At 54.9% G+C, this 24,156-nt stretch overlaps 2 protein-coding genes across 8 annotated transcripts in view; one reads left to right on the top strand and one right to left on the bottom strand.

The window, feature by feature from the left end:
* The window catches only part of FARP2 (FERM, ARH/RhoGEF and pleckstrin domain protein 2), a 114,803-nt gene extending 110,919 nt beyond the window's left edge, over positions 1-3,884 (top strand). For all 5 annotated transcript variants that reach the window (XM_044242026.1, XM_044242029.1, XM_044242030.1 and 2 more), the window contains 5 exons: positions 872-990; positions 1,464-1,624; positions 2,503-2,610; positions 2,791-2,942; positions 3,159-3,884. In XM_044242026.1, coding sequence (XP_044097961.1) covers positions 872-990; positions 1,464-1,624; positions 2,503-2,610; positions 2,791-2,942; positions 3,159-3,228 — 610 coding nt within the window. In that variant the 3' untranslated portion in view covers positions 3,229-3,884. The remainder of the gene's footprint in view (positions 1-871; positions 991-1,463; positions 1,625-2,502; positions 2,611-2,790; positions 2,943-3,158) is intronic.
* Positions 3,750-15,234, bottom strand: STK25 (serine/threonine kinase 25). 3 transcript variants are annotated; one of them, XM_044242035.1, is made up of 12 exons: positions 15,146-15,234; positions 14,612-14,734; positions 9,348-9,578; positions 8,497-8,553; positions 7,847-7,955; positions 7,140-7,297; positions 6,868-7,053; positions 6,433-6,578; positions 6,139-6,253; positions 5,885-5,956; positions 4,299-4,435; positions 3,750-4,153 (listed from the first exon to the last, which is right to left on the bottom strand). In XM_044242035.1, exons 2-12 carry the CDS (start codon positions 14,639-14,641, stop codon positions 4,114-4,116), a joined length of 1,281 nt encoding a protein of 426 aa, XP_044097970.1. In that variant the 5' UTR covers positions 14,642-14,734; positions 15,146-15,234; the 3' UTR covers positions 3,750-4,113. The 3 variants fall into 3 exon arrangements, with proteins under 3 accessions (XP_044097970.1, XP_044097969.1, XP_044097968.1); XM_044242034.1 differs by having other exon boundaries at positions 15,084-15,231; XM_044242033.1 differs by lacking the exon at positions 15,146-15,234 and having other exon boundaries at positions 14,612-14,821.
* Positions 15,235-24,156: the final 8,922 nt, after the last annotated feature.

Below are 24,156 nucleotides of genomic sequence, written 5' to 3' on the forward strand. Positions count from 1 at the left end.
AGCTTTCCTCATCTGCCTCCGCTGGGCCCCAGGGCTTCCCGGTCATGATCTGGGGTTCTCCCAGAGTTGAGAGTGTCAGTCGTAGGGTGTGTGCCCCCTCGAGCCCCACTTGTTACGGGACCAGGGGAGCAGCTTCTCCTTGGGTGGGGAGCTTATAACCACTGAAAATGTCCCCAGAGAGTGGCCACGGTGCTGTTGAGCTGCCCCCCACCGAGCCTCCGTGCATGGCCCCCCACCCATGGCAGCCCACACGGATGGGCTGCCTCCCCTAAGCATGTGCACGGAGGCTCCCTCAAGACCAGGCCCATCTCATCTGCATCCCCAAAGCAGGGCTGTCAGCAGTAGCAGCTGCATTTCCAAAATCTCCTCTCAGGTGGGGAGGAGGCCTGAGCCCAACAGTGAGCAAGTGGCTCAGTCTTTCCCCTGTGGGAGACGGTCCCCAGCAACTCCCTGAGCAGAGGCTTTCCTCCTCCTGGGTGGGCAGCTGGCTCTCAGCTCCCACCCTGCAGTGTCCTGACTGATGTCCACGCTGACGGCAGCGGGCACAGGACACTCGTACCCCCAGCAGCCCGCGCAGCCAGACAGGAACCAGCAACCAGCCCTGGATCTCAGCACCAGACTCGAAAGTCGTTTCGGGAATCCACCCTCCTTACAGAAGCCCCTGTTCTGGTGCCAAGTGGTTGCCTTCCCTCCTCTCCCGCCCCCAACAGCTCCCAAGGGGATGCAGGGTTGGCCCCTAGCGGCACTCCCAACAACCCCCGGGGCTCACATGAATGCACAGTCCAACCTTATGTCTTGCTGAGAATGGGGCACAGCTAGGAGTCCCTGGTAGCCCCGATGAGCCAGCTCTGAGCCTCACCCCTTTCCCCAGCACTCACCTGGAAAAGGAGAAGTGGATATGTGACCTGAACACTGCCATCGATGCAGCCAAGAGCAGGAGTGGTCAGTCCCTCGTGCTGCCGGGCAGCGTGGTGTGCATGCCTCCCTCCAGTGAGTTCTGGCCAAGTCATCTGAAGAACCCCCTTTTGCATTTAAGCTTCTCGACAAAAATTTTTTTTTGGAGCACACGAGTGCGGAGGAGGGGAAGGGTATAGGGAGCAGCAGACTCCCTGCTGAGCAGAGCTGAACATGGGGCTCAATCTCAGGACCCTGAGATCATGACCTGAGCCAGAGTTGGACCCTCTGACTGAGCCACCCAGGTGCCCTGTTTTCTTGGTCACAAGCCTCCTGCTAGCCCACATGCTCTCTCCACAAGTAAGGCTCTGGGTCCTCCTGGGGTGGGGAAGGACTGTGCACCCTTCTAGCAGAAGCATTGTATGGTCTTGCTGCCTGCTGCTGACCTGGGCCCTAGGGCTCCCCGGTTCCCAAGGCCCCAGCCCCCCTGCAGAACCCCCGTCCAAGGGCACCCCTGGCCCTACTCGCCTTCTGCTCCTATCTCCTCTGACAGTGGCCCCCTCCCCCAGGATGCATGGAGGAGGTCTCTCCAGAACAGGAGTCCGAGGATGCACGCAGCTCCCGCGGCTCCCTGGAAGGCCAGGGGCAGCCCCGGGCCAACACCACGGTGCGCGTGTGCTGGTACCGAAACACCAGCGTGTCCAGAGCCGACCACAGCGCGGCGGTCGAGGTGCGGCTGCTCTGGGCTCCCCCTGCTCATGCCAGCCGATGGGGAGGGCTTGTTGGGGGCGGGGGGTACTCCCATGCCGGCATGGTCTCCTGCTCTGTCCCCTTGGTCCAGAAGCCAGTTAGCAAGTCCCCTCCAGCAGAGCAGCCTGGGAGGCCACGGGGCTGTGAGCTGACCGTCCCATCAGGGCTGCTGCCTCCCCTCCATTGCCTCTGAGTGCTCTGGACTCCAGCCCTTCAGCTCTCAGGCTGCCCCCTACTCAGAGTGGTTTCTGAATTCCCTTCACACCTGGGTCAGGAGCAGCAGCACCGGGTGCCAAAGCACCCAGGGACTCACCCTCACTGCCCCTTCCACCATCCCCAGCATCAGCCCTGACACAGGCCCTGTGTCTTGCCCCACAGGGGAGGGCTCTAAGGAGAGAGAGGTCACTGGCCAAAGGGGGACTATCCCTGGGTCAGGATTCCAGCCTCCTCACAACACCAGGCGGAGAGGCAGTGCACTCCTGCCCTGCCCACGTGGACGCCACACTCAGGGCCAGGAGCTGGGGTGCCTCATCAGAGTCGCGTCTCCTTGGCTCCATGTGTGTAATGGTCTGTGATGGTCGTGGCCAGAGTTACTGTAAATAGGGAAGAAAAATGTAGTGACCTTCTACTTAGTGCCTGGAATTCATTCTCCAGATTTGTAAACCTCCTGCCGTCAGAGGGTTAAACAGGCCAACAGACCCAGAGCATGTGGAGGGTGCGACCGCACCCAGAGAAGCAAAGTCTGGGCCTTCAGTGAGAAAGGCTAGATGGGTGGACGTGCCTTCTGGGAAGCAGGTGCTACTCGGGCCAGAGTCCTAGGACACGGACCGGAGCCAGCAGCTTTTTATTTTCCTGCAGAATCAGCTTTCGGGGTATCTGCTAAGAAAATTCAAGAATAGTAATGGCTGGCAGAAGCTCTGGGTGGTCTTTACCAATTTCTGTTTGTTCTTCTACAAAACTCATCAGGTAAGGGTGTTCAACAGGACTGTGACCGTGCCCCCGGTGGACAGTGACCCCCGCTTGCCGCACATTCTCTCAGTTCCTTGACCCTCAGGGATCCCCAGGCCCCCCGTGTAGAGGTAGTGAGCCATCAGGACAGGGCAGGGGGTGGGGTCAGCTGCTGCAGAGCCACACGCCCCCTTGCAGGACGACTACCCCCTGGCCAGCCTCCCGCTGCTGGGCTACAGTGTGAGCGTCCCCAAGGAGGCTGATGGTGTCCATAAGGAGCACGTCTTCAAGCTCCAGTTCAAATCCCATGTCTACTTCTTCCGAGCAGAGAGCAAGTACACGTTTGGGAGGTAATTCTGGGGTCTGTGGGCATCCCCCAGGGTTCCCTGAGGCGGCTGCTGAGCATGGCTTCTAGGGTTTTCGCTAGTCCTGGCTTTGTCCCATTCACTCCATGTTTGGGGCTATCCTTGGGAGGAACCTTGAGCTCAAGGCCATGGGTATGACCAGAGCATCCCTTGACTCCCAAGTGAACATCTTGGGAGCTTCTGGTCTGACCTCATCTCCAGGTGGATGGAGGTGATCGAGAGAGCCGGCAGCTCACCTGGGAGGGCCAGGCGACCTGAGGAAGAGGCATGAAGGCCATCTTGCCCAACAAGGACAGAGCCGAGGAAGCAGAGCTGGTTCAGCACATACCCCATGTCACAGCATCCCCAGTGTAGGATGGGGTAGGAAGCCTCACAGTGACCTCTGGGAGGGGCGGGGAAGGACACCCAGAGGATCACACATACATGTGAAACCGCAGGCCCAGCTCAAGGTGGAGACCGAGTCCAGCACTACCCCACCCTTCCCCCTCGCTGGGCAGCGCCTATTGAGGACTGGCCCAGAGCAGGACCCTGTGACTTGTGCTGCATACGTGCCTGGTAGAAGCCACTCTGGTGCCTGCCCCACAGACCTCTGGGGAAGTGGAAGCCAAGTCCCCCACGGGCCTCCAGTTCATCAGTTCCCAGTGTTTCCTAACAAACTCAAGTACACGGATGCGCGGTTCGTCGCTCGTGTAACGTGCATGTGCTGCTGGATAAAGGGCCTGTCCCCACGGTCACCGCATACTAGGACTAGGACACAGAAGCCAGGAACAGGCCCCAACCATGGCCAGCATCTCTCCAATCCGGGTCTTTATTGAAAGTGGCAGGAGCCTCTCAATGTTCTATGAAAACTAACACCTTAACCTCAGAACATTTAGGGAAGCAAGGAATTTCATTTTCTTTTAGAAAAAAAAAAAACCCAACACCCCAGTTCTGGCTGACTTGAGTACTTTGGAGACACGGTACCTGATCAACACCACAAGGCCCATCTATGACCAACTGGCTTGGCCACTGGGGCCTCCAGGCAGGGGAGGAGGCAGACAGGCCAACAGTCCCCACTCCTCAGTCCAGGGTTGGGGGGAGGGATGATGGTGGTCGCAGCAGCACAGGGGTTCCAAGTCAGACCTTCCTCCCCATGCTCCTCAAGCAGCAGTGCCCTTCAGCGGGTGGACGTCAGATGGTTTCTATTGTGCGAAAACCTGCGGAGAAGAATCCTGGCCTGGAGCGCAGGCCGGATGCACGGCCAGCAGGGCAGTGGGCGGCTGCGTGGGCGGGCCTAGGGGGAGAGATGCATACAGCCTGGGCCCCGGATGTGACAGCCACAGCAAGCGCTCTGGGCCTCACCTCTGCACCCGCTCCACCAGGTGAGCCATCAGCTTGTCCGAGATACCGGGGCAGGACTCCTCAGCCAGGCTGAAGGCGTTCTCCAGCTCCTCCAGCGCCCCCACGCCCCCGCCGCTCTGCTTGTGCTTCTCCTTGAGCTGCAGACAGACCCCCAGGCGCCTCACTATGAGCTCCCACGGGAGCACAGGGCCCTCAGTGGGGAGGTGCTCCCAGAAGGCCTACGCCAGAGGCTTCCCAGCCCCTCCCTGCGGCCTGGCACCTGGCACCCCACAAAGCTAGGATGGGCTGGGTCCCAGCAGCCCTAAGCCTGTAGCCAGGGCCTGGGGCATTCAAGAAAGGCAGGTGCTGCCCCGCCCCCACACCCCAGGCAATATCAGGTCTTGGTTGTCAAGAAGGGTCTCCAGCAGCCTCTTAGGCAGCTGTGGGCCTAGTGAACCACATGGCTTCCTCCCAACCGAGGGTCACAGAAGTCCATGGCTCAAGTCCAGCGGACTTGAGAAAACAGCCCAGAAACCCTAAGTGCTCCACATGGCCAGACCACGACATCCCGACCCTCAGATGGAGGATGCCTGCCCTCCTTCAGACCTGGCAGGTAGCAGGCAGAAACAGGCCAGCCCCGTCCTCCTGCCACACCCCTCACAGAAACAAAAGGGGAAAGGCCTGTGTTTCTCCCAGAAAACCCCTCTGCCAGCTTCGACCGTAGTCCCAGTCCACAGAATCAGGAGCCACAGGGGGTGCACTTGGCGAGCCAGATGCAGCCACGCTGTCCCCCCATCTTCCCCAAGGACACACCAGCACACACCGGGCAGGAGCTCCCGCAGCCCACACCCCACCCCACCCCCAAGTCCCTCAAGGCCCACTCCATCCACTTAGAGCAGCCCAGGGTGCTTGTGGCCCCTGTGACAATCGCCACCTCTGGCCTCGCTGCCCCTGTGGGGACATGGTCTAGCTGAGCTCCACAAGCTCCTGGTGCCTAGGCCCTGTGATGGGCACTTGCCGCCAGCTCCTCTCCAAACTCCTCCCTGGGTGGGTGCTCTCCTGCCTATACCTCCCACTCTGCCACTTTCCTCAGAAAACCTCTCAGCATCAAGTCCTCTCTCCCTGGGCTCTGAGTGCTGCTGTCACCTAGGGTGGGAACCAGGCCCACGACCAGGGTGTGGGGGTACCTGGCTGCATTGTATTCCTGGGGTATTACCACCCATCAGCAGGTGACATGTAGAGTGACAGGACCACTGGGGAGTTACCCTTGAGGCCTCCCTGACCTGGGCTGGACACCCATCACCGAGAACTAAGCCTCCCAGGCTCTCTAAACAGGTGACCAGTCCCTCTGTTTACAATTCAGAATAAAAGGTTACAGAACACTAATTTTGTTCAAGGACCCCAGCAGGCTGAGCACGCAGAAAGATCATATAAAGGTCCTTTGTCCCAGCCACTTCTCCTTTGCTTAGAAAGCCTGGCCCCCAGATCCTGGTCCAACCCCAGTGGGCTCTGAGGGGCCTGGAAACCACCCCCAGCAGTGGCAGCTGGTCAGCACCCCTCATCATACACCTCATGTTAACACCGTGCAGAAAGTGTCTGGCCCTCACCTCTCCAAAGACAGGCCGGACCAGCGTGGATAGGCACTGGGACCTTGGCTGCCTCTTGACAGGCTCCGCTGACTGCAAGGTCAAGGCCAGGGCAGGGTGAGCAGGGCAGAGAAGAGTGCTCGCTCCCAGGGGGCAGGTGTGCTCCCTCCCCCACATTTCCGTGCTCCTTACAAGGCAAAGCCTGGGGAAGCACCCACCCCAGGGTATCTGCCACCCCTGAAGCAGCTCCCCCACCCACCCTGGCCAGGTCAGACCTTTTGGGGGCCATGCAGGGCAGTCCCCTTGTGCAGTTTGCTGTGCGGGCTTGGCCGGATGGTGGGGGGGAACGTCCAGATGGGACCCTGCTCTCCGTCCTCAGCATCTGCATCACTGGAGCAGAAGATGAAGGGCTGTGAGGGTCCTCGGGACTGAGAGTCCCAAGTCCCACACCTTCTCAAGCCTCCCATTTATTTTGGAGGCAACCTCATGGCCCTAAATGCTACGTAGGCCCGCCTGGGCTTCAGGGGCCCGTGACCATGAGGCTGTGCCCTGTCCACAAGGGCCCCTACATGTCCGAGTCCTCGGAGCTGGACTCCTCGCCGTGCCCCTCTGACTTCCAGCGCTTGTAGCGGTCGATGAGCTCGGTGAGGAAGGAGGTCTTCTTGGTGTAGCGCGCGAGGAACTTGTGCTTCAGGAGCTCCTTGGCAGTGGGCCGCTGCAGGGCAGAAGGACGCAGGTCACCGGGTGTCAGGGACATTGGAGCTCTGCCTTCGGGCCCCAGGGCTCCCTGCTCCCTAGGGCACCTGGTGGGAAGAGGCAACTGGGGGGGGGGGACGTGCCTTCCACCCTCTGGTGTACCCACTCCACAAGCTTCTCTAGAGCTAGCTCCTGGCAGGTCCCACCCGGATCAGGAAGGGCTTGGTGGGGTGTCCCGGCCCAGGGAAGGGGCTGGGTTTCAGAGCAGCTCAGGCCTCTCCCAGCCCACCCCAAGAGCCAGGGCTTACGAATCGGGGGTCTTTGTTGAGGCAGGCCTCCACAAACTCCTTGAAGGGCTTGCTATGGTGGCCCTCCAGGGTGGGCGGGCTGTTCTTGGGGATCAGGAACAGGACACGCATGGGGTGGAGGTCAGAGTTCGGAGGCTCGCCCTTGGCCAGCTCAATGGCTGTGATCCCCAGCGACCAGATGTCAGCCTGGACAGAGACCCACACAGGACCATGGCTGCTGGAGGTTCCCCAGGCTGTGCCACAGCCACCCTCCTCCCTGCCACCATGCCCACCTTGAAGTCGTAGGCCGACTGCTTGATGACCTCGGGTGCCATCCAGAAAGGGGTGCCCACAAATGTGTTCCTCTTGATCTGCGTGTCCGTGAGCTGCCCTGCCACCCCAAAGTCCGCCAGCTTCACGTCACCCTGCTCTGAGAGCAGCACGTTGGCAGCTGCTCAACACAGGACAGCGGGTGTCACCTTAGGCCCCGTGCCGGGCCCCACCCTGCACACAGCTGCCCAAGGAAGCACACCGCCACCTGGGGACACCAGCTCATCTGTTTCAGGGACCTGAGCTTTCCTCTCCAGCCAGCAAGCCAGAGACCTGGGTGGGCAGCTGCAGGGACAGGGGGCCCCAGTGTCTCATGACAAACCCCGGGAGCAGAGCCACGGCACGACAGGCAGAGGGAACCCTGACCCTTGGCCTCACGCTCCCCACAGGCTCCCGGGCTTAGCAGGACTGGCTCCCAGGGTGGGGCAGACAATCGATGTGGGACCACGGGCAAGGACTGTCCTTCCTCACAAGGTTGCAAAGTTAGCGTTGGCCCTGTACAGGGACAGGCGACTACTGTCTATTCGACAGAACCACTCAGTTTCCGATGCCAGAAGCGTTGAGCTACAGGGTCCCACGCCCCCAGCAGCCCCAGATGCACCCCCTCACAGCGACCTGCCACCTCCCACCCTGGCACTTCGAGGGTCAGGGGACGGGGGGGCACAGGGACCTTTGATGTCTCGGTGGATCTTGCGCTCCGAGTGCAAATAGTCCAGGCCCTTCAGGATCTCCCGCAGGATGGTGGCGATGTAGGTCTCCTCCAGGGGGCCAGGTTTGAGCTGCAGAGAAGGTGTGGCAGGGCCTCAGGCACCCGCAAACACAGACCAGCCCTTCCTTCCATGCCCCTCCAGACCCGCTGCCAGGGCCCTAACTCGATCCCCTCTCTACCCAGGGAGGGGCTACCCTGTGGATAACAGGGACCTCCTGTTCCCTGAACAACTCCTGGATGAGAAGAAGCCCCACGCACTGAGCCAGGTGGGAGCAGGGGAGACTCTTGAGAGCGCATACTCTGCTTTCTTCTTTCTTGCAAAGGCGGTCCCGGCCACACTGCTGGGCCTGTCTGCCTGGAGTCCCCCACTCGCCTGCGCCCCACAGGCGCAGGACCCCCTAAGCAGAAAGGGACTGCCAATAGCAGTCTGTGTTTGGCCTTAAATGGCTCCTAACCAACACGTAATACACCAGGACAGCAAGGGAGAGGCGGCCGGGGGTCCCCAGTGGTCTGGCAGTGCTGCCAGGACAGCCCCACAGCAACCTTCTTCTGTCTGCTCCTGCCCACGGCAAGCTGCCCGCTGCTGCCCACCGTTGCGGCCTACACCTCACCAGGTCCAACGCAGAACCGCCGCCCAGATACTCCATGATGATCCACAGCTTCGTGCTCTGGGATCAGAGAAACACCTGTCAGCACGGGACAGAGAACAAAGCGGGACAGCGGGGCCAGGCCCCCAGGACACACACTCCCCAGCAGCAGTGACTTGGCCCTCCAGCCCCTCAGGGACCCACCACAAAAGGGCCCCACCAGCCCCATTTAGCTCCCCACCCATCAAACCCCCAATGCAACCACTTTGCAGATGGACCAGTGGCCAAGTCCACTATGCCGACACCCCATCAAAAACCAGACCGGGAAAATGGCAGGTCCAGTTAGCACTCGGCCCTCCTGTACCTGCACCCCAAGCATCCCCCTTCCCCCTGGGCAGGACCCCCAGAAACTGGCACTCCCCTGGGATCTGGCTGCAGGGGGCCTAGTGGCAGGGCTTCCCAGACACTGTCCCATGGGGCTACCCCAGCCCTGGAGATGCCCAGCCAGGGGGTGGGTCACCATGGCCCCTTTCACAGCTAACCAGACCCCACTCACATCCCACATGCCCACCTGGCCCTTGGGGCAGCTTTTTGGGTGACCCACTCCACTGTGAAGTTGGGTCTATGTTCAATTGCTGTAGTCCCTTACTTTTCAGACCAGGCCTCTCCACCCCACTGTCCCCCAGTGGCAGGGGCAGACCCAACCAAGGCCTTCTGAGCAGGTATAGGGGCTTCCAGGGAGTCCCCCAGCTCCAACCACATGGAACACTGGGCATTATCACTCCAGCCCTCCAGACACAGGCTGGGCCAGGGTTGGCTGTCCCTGGCCTCCACCTAAGCAGGTCCGGCACAGAGCAAGCCCGCCCACCAGGCACCTTCAGGTAGGAGCCGAAGTAGCGGGTGATGTACGGGCTGTCACACTGGCTGAGCACGGTGATCTCCTGCTGAATGTCCTCGATCTCGTCCTCGGCCTCCTCCAGATCGATGATTTTGATGGCCACCACCTCCTTGGTGCGGTTGTCAATGCCCTTGTACACCTCCCCAAAGGAGCCCTTGCCAATACGGTCCAGCTTGGTGAAGAGCTCCTCGGGGTCCACGCGCGAGTGCTGCAGGGACACGTGGCGGGCAGCTGGTCAAGGGGGTGGCAGGACGGGCCAAGGTGACCATCCCCAAAACAAAACAAGGGAAATCACCCACATTCTCTTCTCCTTTCTTCTTTTATCTCTTTTTGTTCAGAAAAACTAAATGTACCCTTCACACAAAGGACAAGATCCTCTGAGAGCAGAGCAGCTCAGGCCCTGGGAAAGGGCTCAGGGTGTGGAGAGGTAGGAGGACCGTAAAGGGCCCACACATGGGGAGGACCAAGTGAAACACAACACATGTAAAGGGACATGGGGACAGCGAGGCCATCCCGTATGACAGCAGGGACAGTGAGGCCATCCCGTGTGACAGTGGGGACGGCAGCAAGGCCATCCCCTATGACAGCGGGGACAATAAGGCTGTCCCGTGCAACTGCAGGGACAGCGAGGCCATCCCATGCAACTGCAGGAAACAGTGGGGACAACAGCGAGAGAGTCTCTCATGAACCACAAGCCTAGTTAGTAAGAACAGACCCGTGCAGCCTCTTCCCTTATAACAAACATGCCACACTAAAGCAAGCCTCAAGGGGTGCCTGGGTGGCTCAGTTAGTCTGCCTTCAGCTCAGGTCGTGATCCCAGGGTCCTGGGATGGAGCCCCGAGTCAGGCTCCCTGCTGAGCAGGGAGCCTGCTTCTCCCTCTCACACTCCCCTTACTTGTGCTCTCTGTCAAATAAATAAATACAACCTTTTAAAAAAATAACATAAAATAAAGCAAGCCTTGAGATGTTAGTAGCAGGCGGAGATCCTCAGGGGAAGGGGGAGGAATGGGTGGCGCTTGCTCACTCTTCTGTGAGCCCAGAAGACTCAAACAACAAAGTCTATGAATTAAAACAGAAAACCCAGCACACATTATCCGGGTTTTCCCTGCACACCTGCAAGCCACACCCCCAGGAAGGGCTCCCTTTCTCGCCCCCGATCAGTCCTCAGGACAGCTACATGCTGACACCAGCACAGAGCTGAAGACCAGTGCTCTCCTGGATGCTGAATCCCAGATGTACAAGCATCCCAGGAGACTGCATAGTCCCAGGGCTGAAATTCCAACAAGGCCTGAGGTGTGCTAAGTGGCTGGGACCGAGGGCGCCCAGCCTGTCTGAGCAACAGGACACAGCCAACAGAGGAGCACCCATCCGTGGGCTGAGACAGTTCAACGTGGGGGCTCCATGCAGGACGGCAACACCCCAGGGGGGGCCCAGCCCCTGCCCACATGGCTCCCTAGGCTCCCGAGAACACCAAGCCACTATGTTTTCAGAGTCAGAGTCAGAGTCAGTTGGCACAGTACCAGAGAGACGAGATGGGGCTGGGAGCCCTGGGACCCAAGCAGGGGTTTGGGGCCTAGGGCAGAGGTGAGGGTAGGGCCTAGTGTCTTGTCCAGACAGGGGCAGAAAGGGCTTCCCCAGGCCCAGGAACTCAGACTTACAGAGAGTCACCTCCGACCCCACATCCCCAAGCACCTATCAACACGGGGGTGTCTTGGTGCCAATCTAGAAAGCTGAGGCATAAAGGGAAAACAAATCCCAGCTCAGCGTGCCTCATCAGCACTGAGGGCTCAGCCAGGCTCAGCCAGGCCCAACCAGTTACGGAACGTGGCTGTCATCAGGTCCTCACCGGGACCGGCAGCCCAGTCCCAAGTCCGTGCACACGGCGGACAAGGCGCAGGGGATGTATGTAGCCAAGCTCTGGCAAGTCCTCAGAGCTACAGCTGCAGGCTTCAAAGGGACACAGAGAGCCGAGTGCCACTCAGGTCCCTCGTGCCCAGCTGTGGGGCAGCTCCGCTCCTGCTGCACATGGTCTGAAGGAAACCAGAGCACACCAGGCCTGCGGCTGCGAGTCACAACTGCTCAGTGGTCTTCTTGGTGTGCATGGGGTGAGATCACAAGATCAGAACTCACCCAGCTCAAGAGAGAGGCCTAGCAGGGGGGAGCCATCGGCTCCAGGACCACGGGCCGCCAGCTGGCAGTCAGCACAAACACACCTTCCTGCCAAGGCAGAGCCATCTCTGCCTCCGGTGGGAGGAGCTCACCATCCCATGCTCAGTCCCAGGCTTCTCAGGGAAGTGTGGTCCAGGACATAGTCCCTGAGGCCCACACGGCCCCTTCCCACCTTCCCAAAGGCTCCTTCAGTTTGCTCAGCCATCGGCGCCTATTCAGTGCCCCACCCCCGCCCCCGGAGTGCAGTCCACCACGCTGGAGCCAGACAGGCTGCCACAGCCCTATGGGACACTTCAAGAGCAATGCCCAATAACTCCAGTCCACCTGATGCCGTGACAGTGTCCTCTGTTGCTGGAGAGAAAGTCCCTCTCCTTAAGGCGGCCTCAGAGAAGAGCTGGGGGAGGCAGGGCTGACACCCAGCAGCACCGACAAGCCCCAGAGCACCCCCAGCTCCTCAGAGTTCCCTGCTCCCCACACCCCTGCTGAGAACACATCAGTCCCCACGCAGGTCTGAAGGTGTGTCTGTCTTACCCACCACAGCAACCCAACCAGGGAAACCCCCCGATGAGGCACTCATACCTCCACTTGCCTGGGAGAACACGGGAAACCTGCAGTCAGAGGTCCAGGCCCCGACCCCCAATTCTCACCCCTCTGGAGTCCCCACCACTGTAGGCCAGTCAGCTCAGCAGACGGCATGACAGGAATGCCCCTGCCTAGGACCCTCACACAAAAGCATACCACAGGGTTCCTGTGTTTGCAGCTCCAGCAGGAAGGAAAGGCAGGCAGCTCCTGGATCTGGGCTGCTTTTCTAGGCCTTTTTCTAGGTCTGGGGCCACCACCTGGCAGCAAGCCGGCTGTTCATGTCACCCCACAAAATGAAGGGAGCAAAGCCATTCCCAGAAAGCACCTGACAGGTAGGGCAGCCATGGTGCAGGGATACCAGCAGCCATTCTGGCCCCGTGGGCAGGGCAGGAACTAGCGAGGCGGAGGGGAGACAACTGCGGCAGGAGCACAGCCTGTGGGGAAGCAGAACCAACACAGCCACAATGACCACTGCCTCCAGAGAAAACCAGGCTTCCCGTCACTGACAGAGGCCGAGCCTACTGCCCTCTGAAAGGACAGAAGGCTTCCTTCCTCTGGGGTCCCTTCCCCAGCTCCTCCCGCCTGCACTCCCGCAGCAGGTGTGACCTGGCTGCCCAGCCCTGACACCAAGCACCATTGGCCCACAGAGACAGATGTGGCTCACAGCTCCGATTTCTCATCCTGGGACCCACAGGAAATACTCCCACAGCATTTTTTTTCTTCCTGTATTCCAAGGAGGAAAATAAGAATGGTAAAGGATATTTCTGTTCCACTTCCAGAAGAAATGAAGCCTTGAAGACAGATCCTGCCATCTGATTACGGGACAACTGAGAGCTTCAGCCCCACACAGACTTGGATTTGAAGCCTCAATCTATCACTTTTTAGCCAACAAACATTTCTAAGCATCATGTTTTTAAATCTAGTGTAACAAGAGCCCCTGTGTGATAAGGGTGCTGGAGGAATTACAGAAGATAAAACACGTAAAAGGCTAAGCACAAGGAGTGACGGGCTCTAACACCCTATTAAGGTGTCCTGGATACTTAAGTGTCTCGTAAGTGAGGTGTTTTTTTTTTTCCCCCCAACTCAATTCTTTTTTCTAGTCAGCACCTTTGCATCTGAAGTATGGAAATAAATCCCGGAGCCCATACACGTGGTAGCGTGGCATCATGTGGAGATGGGAACAATAGTGGTGGGAGTTACAAGGTGGGGCTTGACGAAGTCACTCAGCACATGCCCCACTTCCTCCCCAGGTGCCTTCCCCACAGCTCCTGTCACTCACCAGAACCAGAAGTAGGCTTAGTCCCGGGCACCAACTGTCCTACGCTCTCAAAAACAAGCTGGAGGCCAACTTTCCTCCAGTGTCACAAGCATGTGGTTTACCAGACACCAGTGTCAAAACGAACGAAGAACCTGCTAGCTTTGCTGAGCATGGGTCAGCAAGGCCCGGTCCCCATGTGCTGGTCCAGGATGCCCTGCTCAACCCTGGGTCTGGAGCTGAGCCCCTCTCTGCCTCTTCTTCCCCCCAAGTCTGGTCCATAGGCCCCCTGCTCCTCCCTCATCCCAGCGCCGCCCCCCCCCCCGCATTCAGCATTCAGAGGGAAGTGAAGGGTGCTGACCATCCCAACCCCAGCAGTCTGCCTAAACCTTGCCCAAGACAACTCTTCAAGGAGAACAGAGCCAAGTACGGAAGAAAACCCGGCTGTCGGAGTGGTTTCCTCGACTTCACATCAGCCTCAGCTTACGCTTGTTTTGAAGTAACAGGAGGGGGCACAGATGACCAGATGACATCTGCCCCAACCCTGCCCTCCCAGCGCCAGCAGCGGGTGCTCGCTCCAAGCACACTCAGGACATACCAAGGAAGGCCCCCGGGGTCAGCAGGTTAACATGTAAGGCCAGACACCTCCAGGAGGCTCGGGGTGGGGAAGGGCAGGAATGATCAATCAGGAACACAGCAGGCACCTTCCCCTGCAAGACTTCCACCCCTGGTGACAGAGGTTCTTCCCAGCAGCACTCTCATCTCCCTCAAGGGAGACTCTCGGCCATCCCAGCTCCTCCTGCCTGCCTGTTCACGAGGAGTCCCCCCAGCCTCTGCCCCAGCCAAATGTGGCCACCTTGGTCCAGTCACATGGTCTAGTGTGGACCCCGACCTTCCAAGACTCTTCCAATGGGAAGATCCAGGTTTCCAACGAGTCCCGCCCCAGCGGCCCAGACCTGCGCCTGGGATAAGGCTCTGTAGGCACTCCACGGTCCTCCACGGGAGCTGCTTCCACAAGTCTGTGCCCCCCGGACGGCTCCCCCGCCCGGGGATGTTTATCACCCGGGTCCCAATCAACGTCTGCCCTTTGGTACCGCTCCTCTGTGGACCCCGCGCTTTGGAAACCCCAGGACGAGTTTCAGGAGAGACACCCCTTAGTGACACAAATGCTGGTCTGTGCTCCGGTCTCTGGGAGTTCAGGCGGGACCCTTGCTCCCCAGAAACCCAATTCTTACCTGGTTGACAAATCCCCTGAGGTGAGCCATGTTTGCGATGCCCTCAGACCATCCGTGGCGGCCCCAGGACGCCCCGAGGTCCCGCCTGGAGACTCTGGAACCCGGCTTCCCCGCTTCAGTCAACTGGAAGGAGAGCAGGCCCGCTCCACGTTCCACTGGGACGCACGGGGCTTCCCCGGGCCAGGCGCCCCCACCCATGTCGCCCCTTGAGGTCCTCACCCACCGGGCCCGCTGCGCCCCACCCAGGGCCGCGTGCCCGGGCCCCCTGACGCCCGCTACGGCTGAGCCCCGCCCCCAGCGCCCTAACCCACCCGAACCCCGCCCCTCCCGGCGCCCGGCCCCCACCCCAGCCCCGCCCAGGGTCCCTCAGCACCGTCCACCCGCCCCACGGTCCCTACTGCCCGACCATCTCCCACCGCCCGGCCCCCTCCTCAACCGCCCCAGGCGCGGGCCCACCCGGCAGCGCGCCCACCTCCGGGGGGCTCCATCCCGGCCTCCCCCGGCCCGCTCCTCAGTGCCCGCGAAGGCTCCCACCCGCAGCCTCCTCTCGCCCGGGGACACCCGGGCCCTCTAGCCCGCGAAGCAGCGGCAGTGGCGGCGACGGCCGGAGAAAGCCCAGCGGCGTCGACGGCAAGAGCGGTGCGAAATGACGTGACTTGGTGCGGGGTTCTCTGGGACACCGAGTCCCACCGCTCGCTCCGGATTCGGGTGTCTGCCGGCGCTGGACTACAACTCCCGCCAAACCTCGGGGCAGGGCGGTGTCGCGGGGCTCTCTGGGACTCGGAGTCGGGCTTCTTGAGCTCCTCTAGACCACGTCTCCCAGCAGGCCATGGGGAGGGGTGCGCCTGGAGGCGGGGCCAGGTGGGGGCAGAGCAGCCTAGGGTTGGGGCCGCCCAGCGCGGTGCGTGCCCCCACCCCCTCCTCCCTCCCCTTCCCGCCCTCCTCCTTCTGTTCTCCCCTCGCCCTCCCTTCCCCACCTGTCTCCATCCCCCTCCCACTCCCGCTCCGCCCTCCCTCCCAGTACCCTGCATCCCCATCTGCCCTTCCCTCCGTCCTGGTCCCTTCCATCTACCACCCCCCACCCCCCACCCCCGTCCCTGTGCCCTTCACCCTCTCCTTACTCCCCTCTCTCTCCCTCCTCTGCTCCACATGGAGGGCATTTGGTGATGCCCTATTCTGTAGGCTGTGGCCAGTTGGGCCACCCAAGTATCTCTGGAGGGACTGACTGAGAAACAATGTGGGGCACACTAGCCACGGACTAGCACACTAGCCATGAGAGACTGTGGACTCTGAGAAACAAACTCAGGGTTTTGGAGGTCAGGGGTGTGGGGGGTTGGGTGAGCCTGGTGGTGGGTATTAGGAGGGCACTTATTGCATGGAGCACTGGATATGATGCATAAACAAATAAACATAAACAAATCAGCCCGCAAAAGGAAGGACATTCTGACACCTGCTGTAACATGGGCGAACCCAGAGGACGTCAAGCTAAGTGCAACAAGCCAGATACAGAAGGGAGAATATTGTATGGTTTGCACATATATGAAATCCCTAAAGAAGCCGAAATTATAGAGATGGAGAGTATATATGGTGGGCATCAGGATCTGGGGGAGGGGAAATGGGGAGTTAATGTTTAATGGACACAGTTTCTGTTTGGCAAGACAAAGAGTTGTGAAGATTGGTTGCACAACAGTGCAAATGTACTGAGAATTGTTAATATGGGGGACACCTGGGTGGCTCAGTCAATCAAGCCTCTGCCTTTCTGTCTGGGTTGTGATCCCAGGTTCCTGGGATGGAGCCCGCTTGGGGCTCCTTGCTTGGTGGGGTGTCTGCTTCTCATTCTGCCTGCTCTGCCTGCAGCTCCCCCTGCTTGTGCCATCTCTCTCTCTCTTTCTCTCTCTCTCTGACAAATAAAATCTTTTAAAAAATTTAAAAAAACTGTTAAGATGGTAGGTTTTATGTTATATGTATTATATCACAATTTAAAGGGGGGAAAAAAGGAAATAGAAAAGGAATTAAGTTCTGACCCATGTTACACAAACCTTGAAAGCATTATGCCAGGGGTGCCTGGGCAGCTCAGTTGGTGAAGCATCCACCTTTGGCTCAAGTCGTAATCCCTGGGTCCTGGGATCAAGGATCCCTCTGCCACTCCTCCCTCCCCTTCCCCCACCCCATGCCCCTGCCTCCCTTGTGCTCTATCTCTCTATCAAATAAATAATTAATATAATCTTTTTTTTTTTAAGAAAAAAAAAAACATTATTCCGGGGGCACCTGGGTGGCTCAATTGGTTAAGCGTGTGACCCTTGGTTTCAGCTCAGGTCATGATCTCATGGGTCATGGATTCTCTCCCTTTGCCACTCCCCCTACTCACACTTGCATGAACACACACACACTCTCTCTCTCTCTCTCAAATGAATAAATAAATCTTTAAAGAAAATTATGCCAGGTAGATGTAGTGAAAAGAAGGGCCATCAGTACCCCAATGTACATAGCAGCAATGGCCACAGTCACCAAACTGTGGAAAGAGCCAAACTGCCCTTCAACAGATAAATGGATAAAGAAGATATGGTCCATATATACTATGGAGTATTACGCCTCCATCAGAAAGAATGAATACCCAACTCTTGTATCAACATGGATCAGACTGGAGGAGATTATGCTGAGTGAAATAAATCAAGCAGAGAAAAGTCAATTACCATATGGTCTCACTTAATTGTGGAGCATAAGGAATAACACGGAGGACATTGGGAGAAGGAGAGAAGGGAGTTGGGGGAAATAGGAGGGGGAGAGGAACCATGAGAGACCGTGGACTCTGAGAAACAAACTCAGGGTTTTGGAGGTCAGGGGTGTGGGGAGTTGGGTGAGCCTGGGGTGGGTATTAAGGAGGGCACTTATTGCATGGAGCACTGGATATGATGCATAAACAATGAATCTTGGAACACTGAAAAAATAAAGTTTAAGTAAAAAACAATTATGCCAGCAGACTTAAGCCACTCACAAAGTGGAAAATGTTATATGATTGCATACATATGAGGCATCAAGAATAGGTGAATTCAAAACACAGAAAGAAGAGAGGTTTCCAGGGCCTGGGGAGGGGAATGGGGAATTATTACTGAAAGGTCCCCCACTAATGAGTCCATGATTAAAGGAGCAAGACTGATACAAAGCAAAGGTCAAGCAAAGCTTTATTTCGCTCCAAGCATTGAGAATCTAACCGACCCACCGGGGCCACCCCTTACAAAGAGGCGACCTCTCTCTGCTTTACAGATTAACTTTTAAGGGCAAAGGCCATGTGGTTGGACCTGGCCACGCACAGGTGGCCAATGAGATTGTAACACACAGAGAAAGCTGCATAGTCATGCTAGGTCACACATAAGTGACCACTTGAATTACAATTTACCCTAGTGGATATTTGAACTAGCCTATCACCTTGGTCAGAATTGGTGCCCAAAAGGCGGGACCCACACTTCTTGGTAGCTAGGGAGACAGTATGTGCCCCCACTGATTCGATACTTCCACCTGGCCTGACCCACCCTTGTATTTGGGCTTTGTCACCTGGGACTGGTTTCCCAGGCTTGCTTTCAAGTAAGTCTCCTGGGGGGGGGCAGGGTCAGTTTAAGTTTTACTGCATAAACAACAAAATGACTGTTTAATCCAAGATGGAATCAATCTGGCTAATAGGCCCTTACATTCCCCCCTTTTCTTTGGAGACTAGTCAAATCTTTGACTTTTCAGCCAGTTCTATGTCCTCGTTTGCCAGACTGTCTTTAATGACTCCAGTGTGATTTACCCAGAAACAGCATTTCTTTCCTAGGGCTACACAGATCCCCCCTTTTCTAGAAATAGTATGTCAAGCCTTCTTCTATTTTGCAATTGTCTATATCTCCCACCTATATCTTAACAATAGGAGCAACAATGAACTTAATGAACTCATTGTTTTCTGAGTCTTAGCTTTAGTCCACAATTGGCGGGGTCCATCGGCAGCGGCATCCATCTCTGGGGGTTGTCCTCATCCTCGGCTCATTTGACGTGACCTGTGTGAATCCAGGCCCTGATGCCCTCAACTTCCATCGCCATGGAGGGTGGTTGGGATGACAGCATACGGTCCCTTCTAGCAAGGCTCCAAGTTTCCCATTTGGTGGTGGCATATCCAAACCAAGTCCCCAGGTTGGTAAGGATGTGGTTCCACCTCTGTCTCTGTCCCAGTGTGGGCAGTTTGGATCCCTGCACTGGCTCCTTCCAAGACAGACTCCAATGCCTGTAGTGACTGGAGTACAGACTGATCAGTCATTTCTGCTAGGGCAACCTCTTGTAGCCGAGGGCAGAGCGGGGGAGGGGAGGTCTCCTGAACATTATTTCAAATGGGGTCACCTTGTTTAAGTAGGGTGTACATCACTCCCTGAGGAGGGTGAAAGGAAGGAAATCCACCCATCCACCGCCAATCTCCAGAATTAACTTTGTCAAGGTCTCTTTAAGAGTCCAGTTCATTCTCTCTATTTGCCCAGAGCTCTGGGGTCGGTAGGCACAATGTAGTTTCCAATTAGTGCCCACGGCCTTGGCCAATGCCTGAACTCACAAATGTAGGGCCATTGTCTGATGTGTTATCCCAGTCTGACATGGTAACCCAAACCTCTAGTAGTTTTTTGGCTACCACTCCTGTTGTTTCATGTTTGGCAGAAAAAGCCTCTACCCAGCCTGGAAAAGTATCCACAAAAACTAACATATACTTGTGTCCATATTTTCCCTGTTTCATCTCTGTAAAATCTATTTCCCAATAAATTCCTTGTTCCTTACCTCTTTCTCTTTTCCCTCTTCCCATTCTAGTTCCTCCCGCATTTACCGCCTGACATTGAGCCCATCCATCAACCACATCCTGAGCCATACACCCTAATTTAGAAACCTTGAACTGCTTGCCCATAAGTTCCTTAAGCTTGCGTGTATCCAAATGAGTGTCCTGATGTATTTGGCTTAGCCCAATCCCCTTCATAGTCTAATTTAGTCCATTTCTGTAAATATACTTGCATCCTTGACCAGGAGAGCCATGGCAGCAATTATGCAGAAGTAAGAGGGGAACCCAGCCGCTACTGGATCTAGTTTCTTGCTAAGATGGGCTTCTGGCCTTTGCCAAGGCCCCAGAGTCTGAGTTAGGACTCCTTTGGCCACCCCTGCCTTTTCATCCACATACAAGTGGAAGGGCTTGGTAACATCTGGGATGGCCAATGCTGGGGCACTCAGTAAGGCTGTTTGCAATCCCCAAAATGCTCCTTCTGCCTCAGCTTTCCACTCTATCATACTGAGTTCTCCCTTAGTCAGTTCGTAGAGAGGTCAGGCACCCTCCACGAACCGCGGTATCCACAGCCTGCAGTAGCCCACCGTCCCAAGAAACCCCCCCATGGAGATCAAAGCCAAAATAAGTGGCATGGCTCTGACAAGCTGTGCTTTTGTTGCTGACACCTGATATCCTTTTTCCTGCAGAGTCTGTAAGAGAGCTCTTGTCCCCCGCAAAATCCTAGTCCTCAGCTGCTATTTCTGCTATTTCCACTAACTCAGTCAGATTCTTCTTTTCAAATCCTTCAATTTTCTGAAGTGTCCTCCTTACATCTGGGGCTGACTGACTGGCAAAGGCAAGATTGTCTAAACGAGCTATTGTGCAACTTCTCTGAAGTTTACCTCAAGTTGTCTAGCTTAGGTAAACAAACATTTAAAGACAACCAAATCTAGAATTTAACATCCATAAAGATGTGTTATTAAAACATAATTTTTCTCTCTAAAATAACCCTAATTTCCAGAGGTAGCCAAATCAGGACTAATTTAGTTGAAAAACAAGTCCAGTTTTAACAAACTTGGCCTGCTTATTTACATATGCTAAGCAAGAACAGTGAGTTGATCATATAGACTTTTAGAATATGCTTTGCTGTAACTTCTTATAAGGAATCTCTAGGTTGAACTTTTAGTAGCCTCTCCAGGCCAGAAGCCAAGACACGTACTTGCCATCAGACATGCCTGCAATACCTGTCGATTTGGGTGAATTCCTCTTCCTGAGGTCCTGAACCTGCCAGGAAGTGACATTCTTTACTCACCTGGTGAGGGGTGAGGCTGCTGGGAACTCTGTAAGCAAGGTATCAGGCCAACAGTTCCAAAGGCCTTTACAGCTCCAGGTTTTATAAAGTCAACCTTAGTTCTTTTAAACTTTCTGGTCATATCTGAGTCTTTTTCAAATATGACATTCCAGTCAAAGCCTTGGTAAAATAACCAGTGTTTCCAATGGTGTCCTGTTACAAGGAGAACAGATTCTTATTGAATTTATGCAAATGACTGATTACCATGGAAGAAAGAATACTTACTGAGACCTTTTGGTTTCAGAGGGTTCAGATAGAGAGAAAAGTTGAACGCCTTGATTTGTTTACAAATGAGTACTTTTACATCTCTGTAAGTTACAGATAACTTAAGAAAAACTTTCCCTAGTCTGGAGGAGCAAACATTACAGAACCAGTCATTGTTTAAAACATTAAGAGACACAACATTACAATCTTTCAGTTCATCTAGTCCCATGTTGATAATTCTGGTTTAGTCTGAATGCAGCTTGTACTTCTGTAAATTCTTACCCATTTCAGTTCCAGGATTTTAACATATCAAAGACTTGTATTTGTCCTGAAAGTCTCCCATATGAATTTCCTTTAAGGCAGAATTCATCTTACAAGAGAATTAAAACAATTACAAATGACAAAAACTCAGAATAGATATGGTTAAGTATCAAGTGATGACCCTATTAAAACATTAAAACTTTAGGAAATGTATAGAACCTCTAGAGTAGTTACTGCATTTACCCAAATGTAACCCAAGGTTTATCATTGGCTTAGAGTACTCCCTGAGTAACTTAGCATATCAAGGAAAAGCCTTATGAGCCAAAGAGATCTCATTTACAACTCTAAGAAGGCAAAGAGAAAACCATTTACATTTCTTAGAAACACCTCAATCTCTAGTGAAGACTAAATTGTGAATTTAGTCTTTTTGTGAATTGTGAACTGTTAAACAATTGTGACCTGTTACAACAGAATTCTTAGAAGGCAAATTTATGAATCAGTTAAGCACAAACCATGTTTACCAACAGATTTCAAAAGCACAAACCTAGTTCCAGTAACCAGTGCTCTAGCATTTTATCCCATTTGGTTAAGACCTAGACGCCCAACAAATTTAATTCCGTTTGTCATCCAAGCAAGCCTTTAAAGCTTCAGATTACCAAAGACTCAGAAAGCTACTTTAACAATTGCCCATTAAAACCCTGAGACACAGGGCGCCTGGGTGGCTCAGTTGGTTGGACGACTGCTTTCGGCTCAGGTCATGATCCTGGAGTCCCGGGATCGAGTCCCACATCGGACTCCCAGCTCCATGGGGAGTCTGCTTCTCCCTCTGACCTTCTCCTTGCTCATGCTCTCTCTCACTGTCTCTCTCTCAAATAAATAAATAAAATCTTAAAAAAAAAAAAAAAAACCCTGAGACAGACAATTAGCCATCAGTTCAGCCATCTCTTTGCTAACAGATTTTAACAAATAACACGAATTTATTTGACCTTAAGTAAAAACTTTGAAGTTTCACATTTACTGCTGTTAACTCAAAAGACGTGTTCATTCTAATTAACCCAACAAACTTAACTTAATTCAAATGCTGATTTACGTTCCACCTAGGCCACTCCACTTCAAATGTTTACCTGAGACATGGGTGGGAAGATCCGAAGTAGGGGTGTTAGGTCTAGGGGGTGCTCTTCTTGTTTCCAGACAGTGAAGAACAGAACAAAGTGCTGCCAGAAGGCAGAGAAAGGGTTTCCAGCTCTAGAGCTCATCAGCTTTAACAGAAGAGCAGACACCATGCTTTCCCACCAGCAAGGGGGAGGGGCTAGGCAGTCCCGGTTGGGCCAGAGAAGACAGGAACTTCCCCAAAACAAAGGGAGTTTTGGCAGCTGCTTGGGAATATTCCTTAAAGTCTCAAGTTAGACTAACCAGAGTTGGCTCCAGTTATAGTGATTAAAAGTCAGAGTCCCCTTACTCTTTGCTTGCCCCATTTCTTCAAACACAGCAAACAACACATCAGACAACAAAAAGACAAGACAAAGACAACCGCAGGCCCAGTGGTCCTTACTCAGAACCTGCCACTGGTGGGGACTTTCTTGATCTCCTGACAGCCTAGGGGGACTTGAACCCCCTGACCATCCAGGTGGACTCGAACCCCTGGTGACTGCCTAGGGAGATTCCAACACCCAGTGACTGTCTAGGGGGACTCGAACCCTCTGGCTGTCTAGGGGGACTTGAACCCCCTGGCGATCTACCAGTGGAGGGAAGGGGCATCCCCAAATCCACTCCAGCCCTGGGGAGCATGGCTGCATCCAGCTTCTCCCCATTGGGCCATACCCTGGAGCTCCACAACCAGACAGACAGATAGGATCCTGAGATCTTACCTCCAGAGACTTTTCCCAGAAATTCTGATGCTGGCTCAGTTCTCATCATTTAATCCCGGACGGGCCCCCAAATGAAAGGTCCCCCACTAATGAGTCCATGATTAAAGGAGCAAGACTGATACAAAGCAAAGGTCAAGCAAAGCTTTATTTCGCTCCAAGCATTGAGAATCTAACCGACCCACCGGGGCCACCCCTTACAAAGAGGCGACCTCTCTCTGCCTTACAGACTAGCTTTTAAGGGCAAAGGCCATGTGGTTGGACCTGGCCACGCACAGGTGGCCAATGAGATTGTAACACACAGAGAAAGCTGCATAGTCATGCTAGGTCACACATAAGTGACCACTTGAATTACAATTTACCCTAGTAGATATTTGAACTAGCCTATCACCTTGGTCAGAATTGGTGCCCAAAAGGCGGGACCCACACTTCTTGGTAGCTAGGGAGACAGTATGTGCCCCCACTGATTCGATACTTCCACCTGGCCTGACCCACCCTTGTATTTGGGCTTTGTCACCTGGGACTGGTTTCCCAGGCTTGCTTTCAAGTAAGTCTCCTGGGGGGGGGCAGGGTCAGTTTAAGTTTTACTGCATAAACAACAAAATGACTGTTTAATCCAAGATGGAATTGATCTGACTAAATAGGCCCTTACAATTACTTATTAGGGGCAGAATTTCTGTTTGGGGTGATAGAAAAAAAAAGTCCTAGAAATAGTAGTGATGGTCACACAACATCATGAATTTACCTAATGCCACTGAACTATACATTGCATATTTTATGTTTTGTGTATTTTTTAAAAGATTTTCTTCATTTACTTGAGAGAGAAAGAGAGAACACACAAACAAGGGAGGGGCAGAAGGAGAGAGAGAAGCAGGCTCCCAGGGAGCCTAATGCGAGACTTGATCCCAGAACCCCAGGATCATGACCAAAGGCATATGCTTAACTGACTGAGCCAGCCAAGTGCCCTGTCATGTGTATTTTACTACAAATAAAGAAACACATTGATAAAATGAACCTCAACATGTTTTTAAATTTTGCTTTCAGAACGACACTGCTAAGATAAGGAAAGGCATCCTACAAGACTGGGAGAAAAAACTGC

The sequence above is a fragment of the Neovison vison genome, chromosome 3 (assembly GCF_020171115.1).
Source record: "Neovison vison isolate M4711 chromosome 3, ASM_NN_V1, whole genome shotgun sequence".
Lineage (NCBI taxonomy): Eukaryota > Metazoa > Chordata > Mammalia > Carnivora > Mustelidae > Neogale > Neogale vison.

Excerpts from the sequence above, each read along its gene's own strand:
- STK25 (XM_044242033.1), bottom strand. The coding sequence starts at position 14,809 with ATGGGTGGGGGCGCCTGGCCCGGGGAAGCCCCGTGCGTCCCAGTGGAA. Across the intron at positions 8,554-9,347 it reads ACTTCGGCTCCTACCTGAAG|AGCACGAAGCTGTGGATCAT; the intron begins GTGCCTGGTGGG and ends CTCTGATCCCAG. Across the intron at positions 4,154-4,298 it reads CTGGTGGAGCGGGTGCAGAG|GTTTTCGCACAATAGAAACC; the intron begins GTGAGGCCCAGA and ends TCTTCTCCGCAG.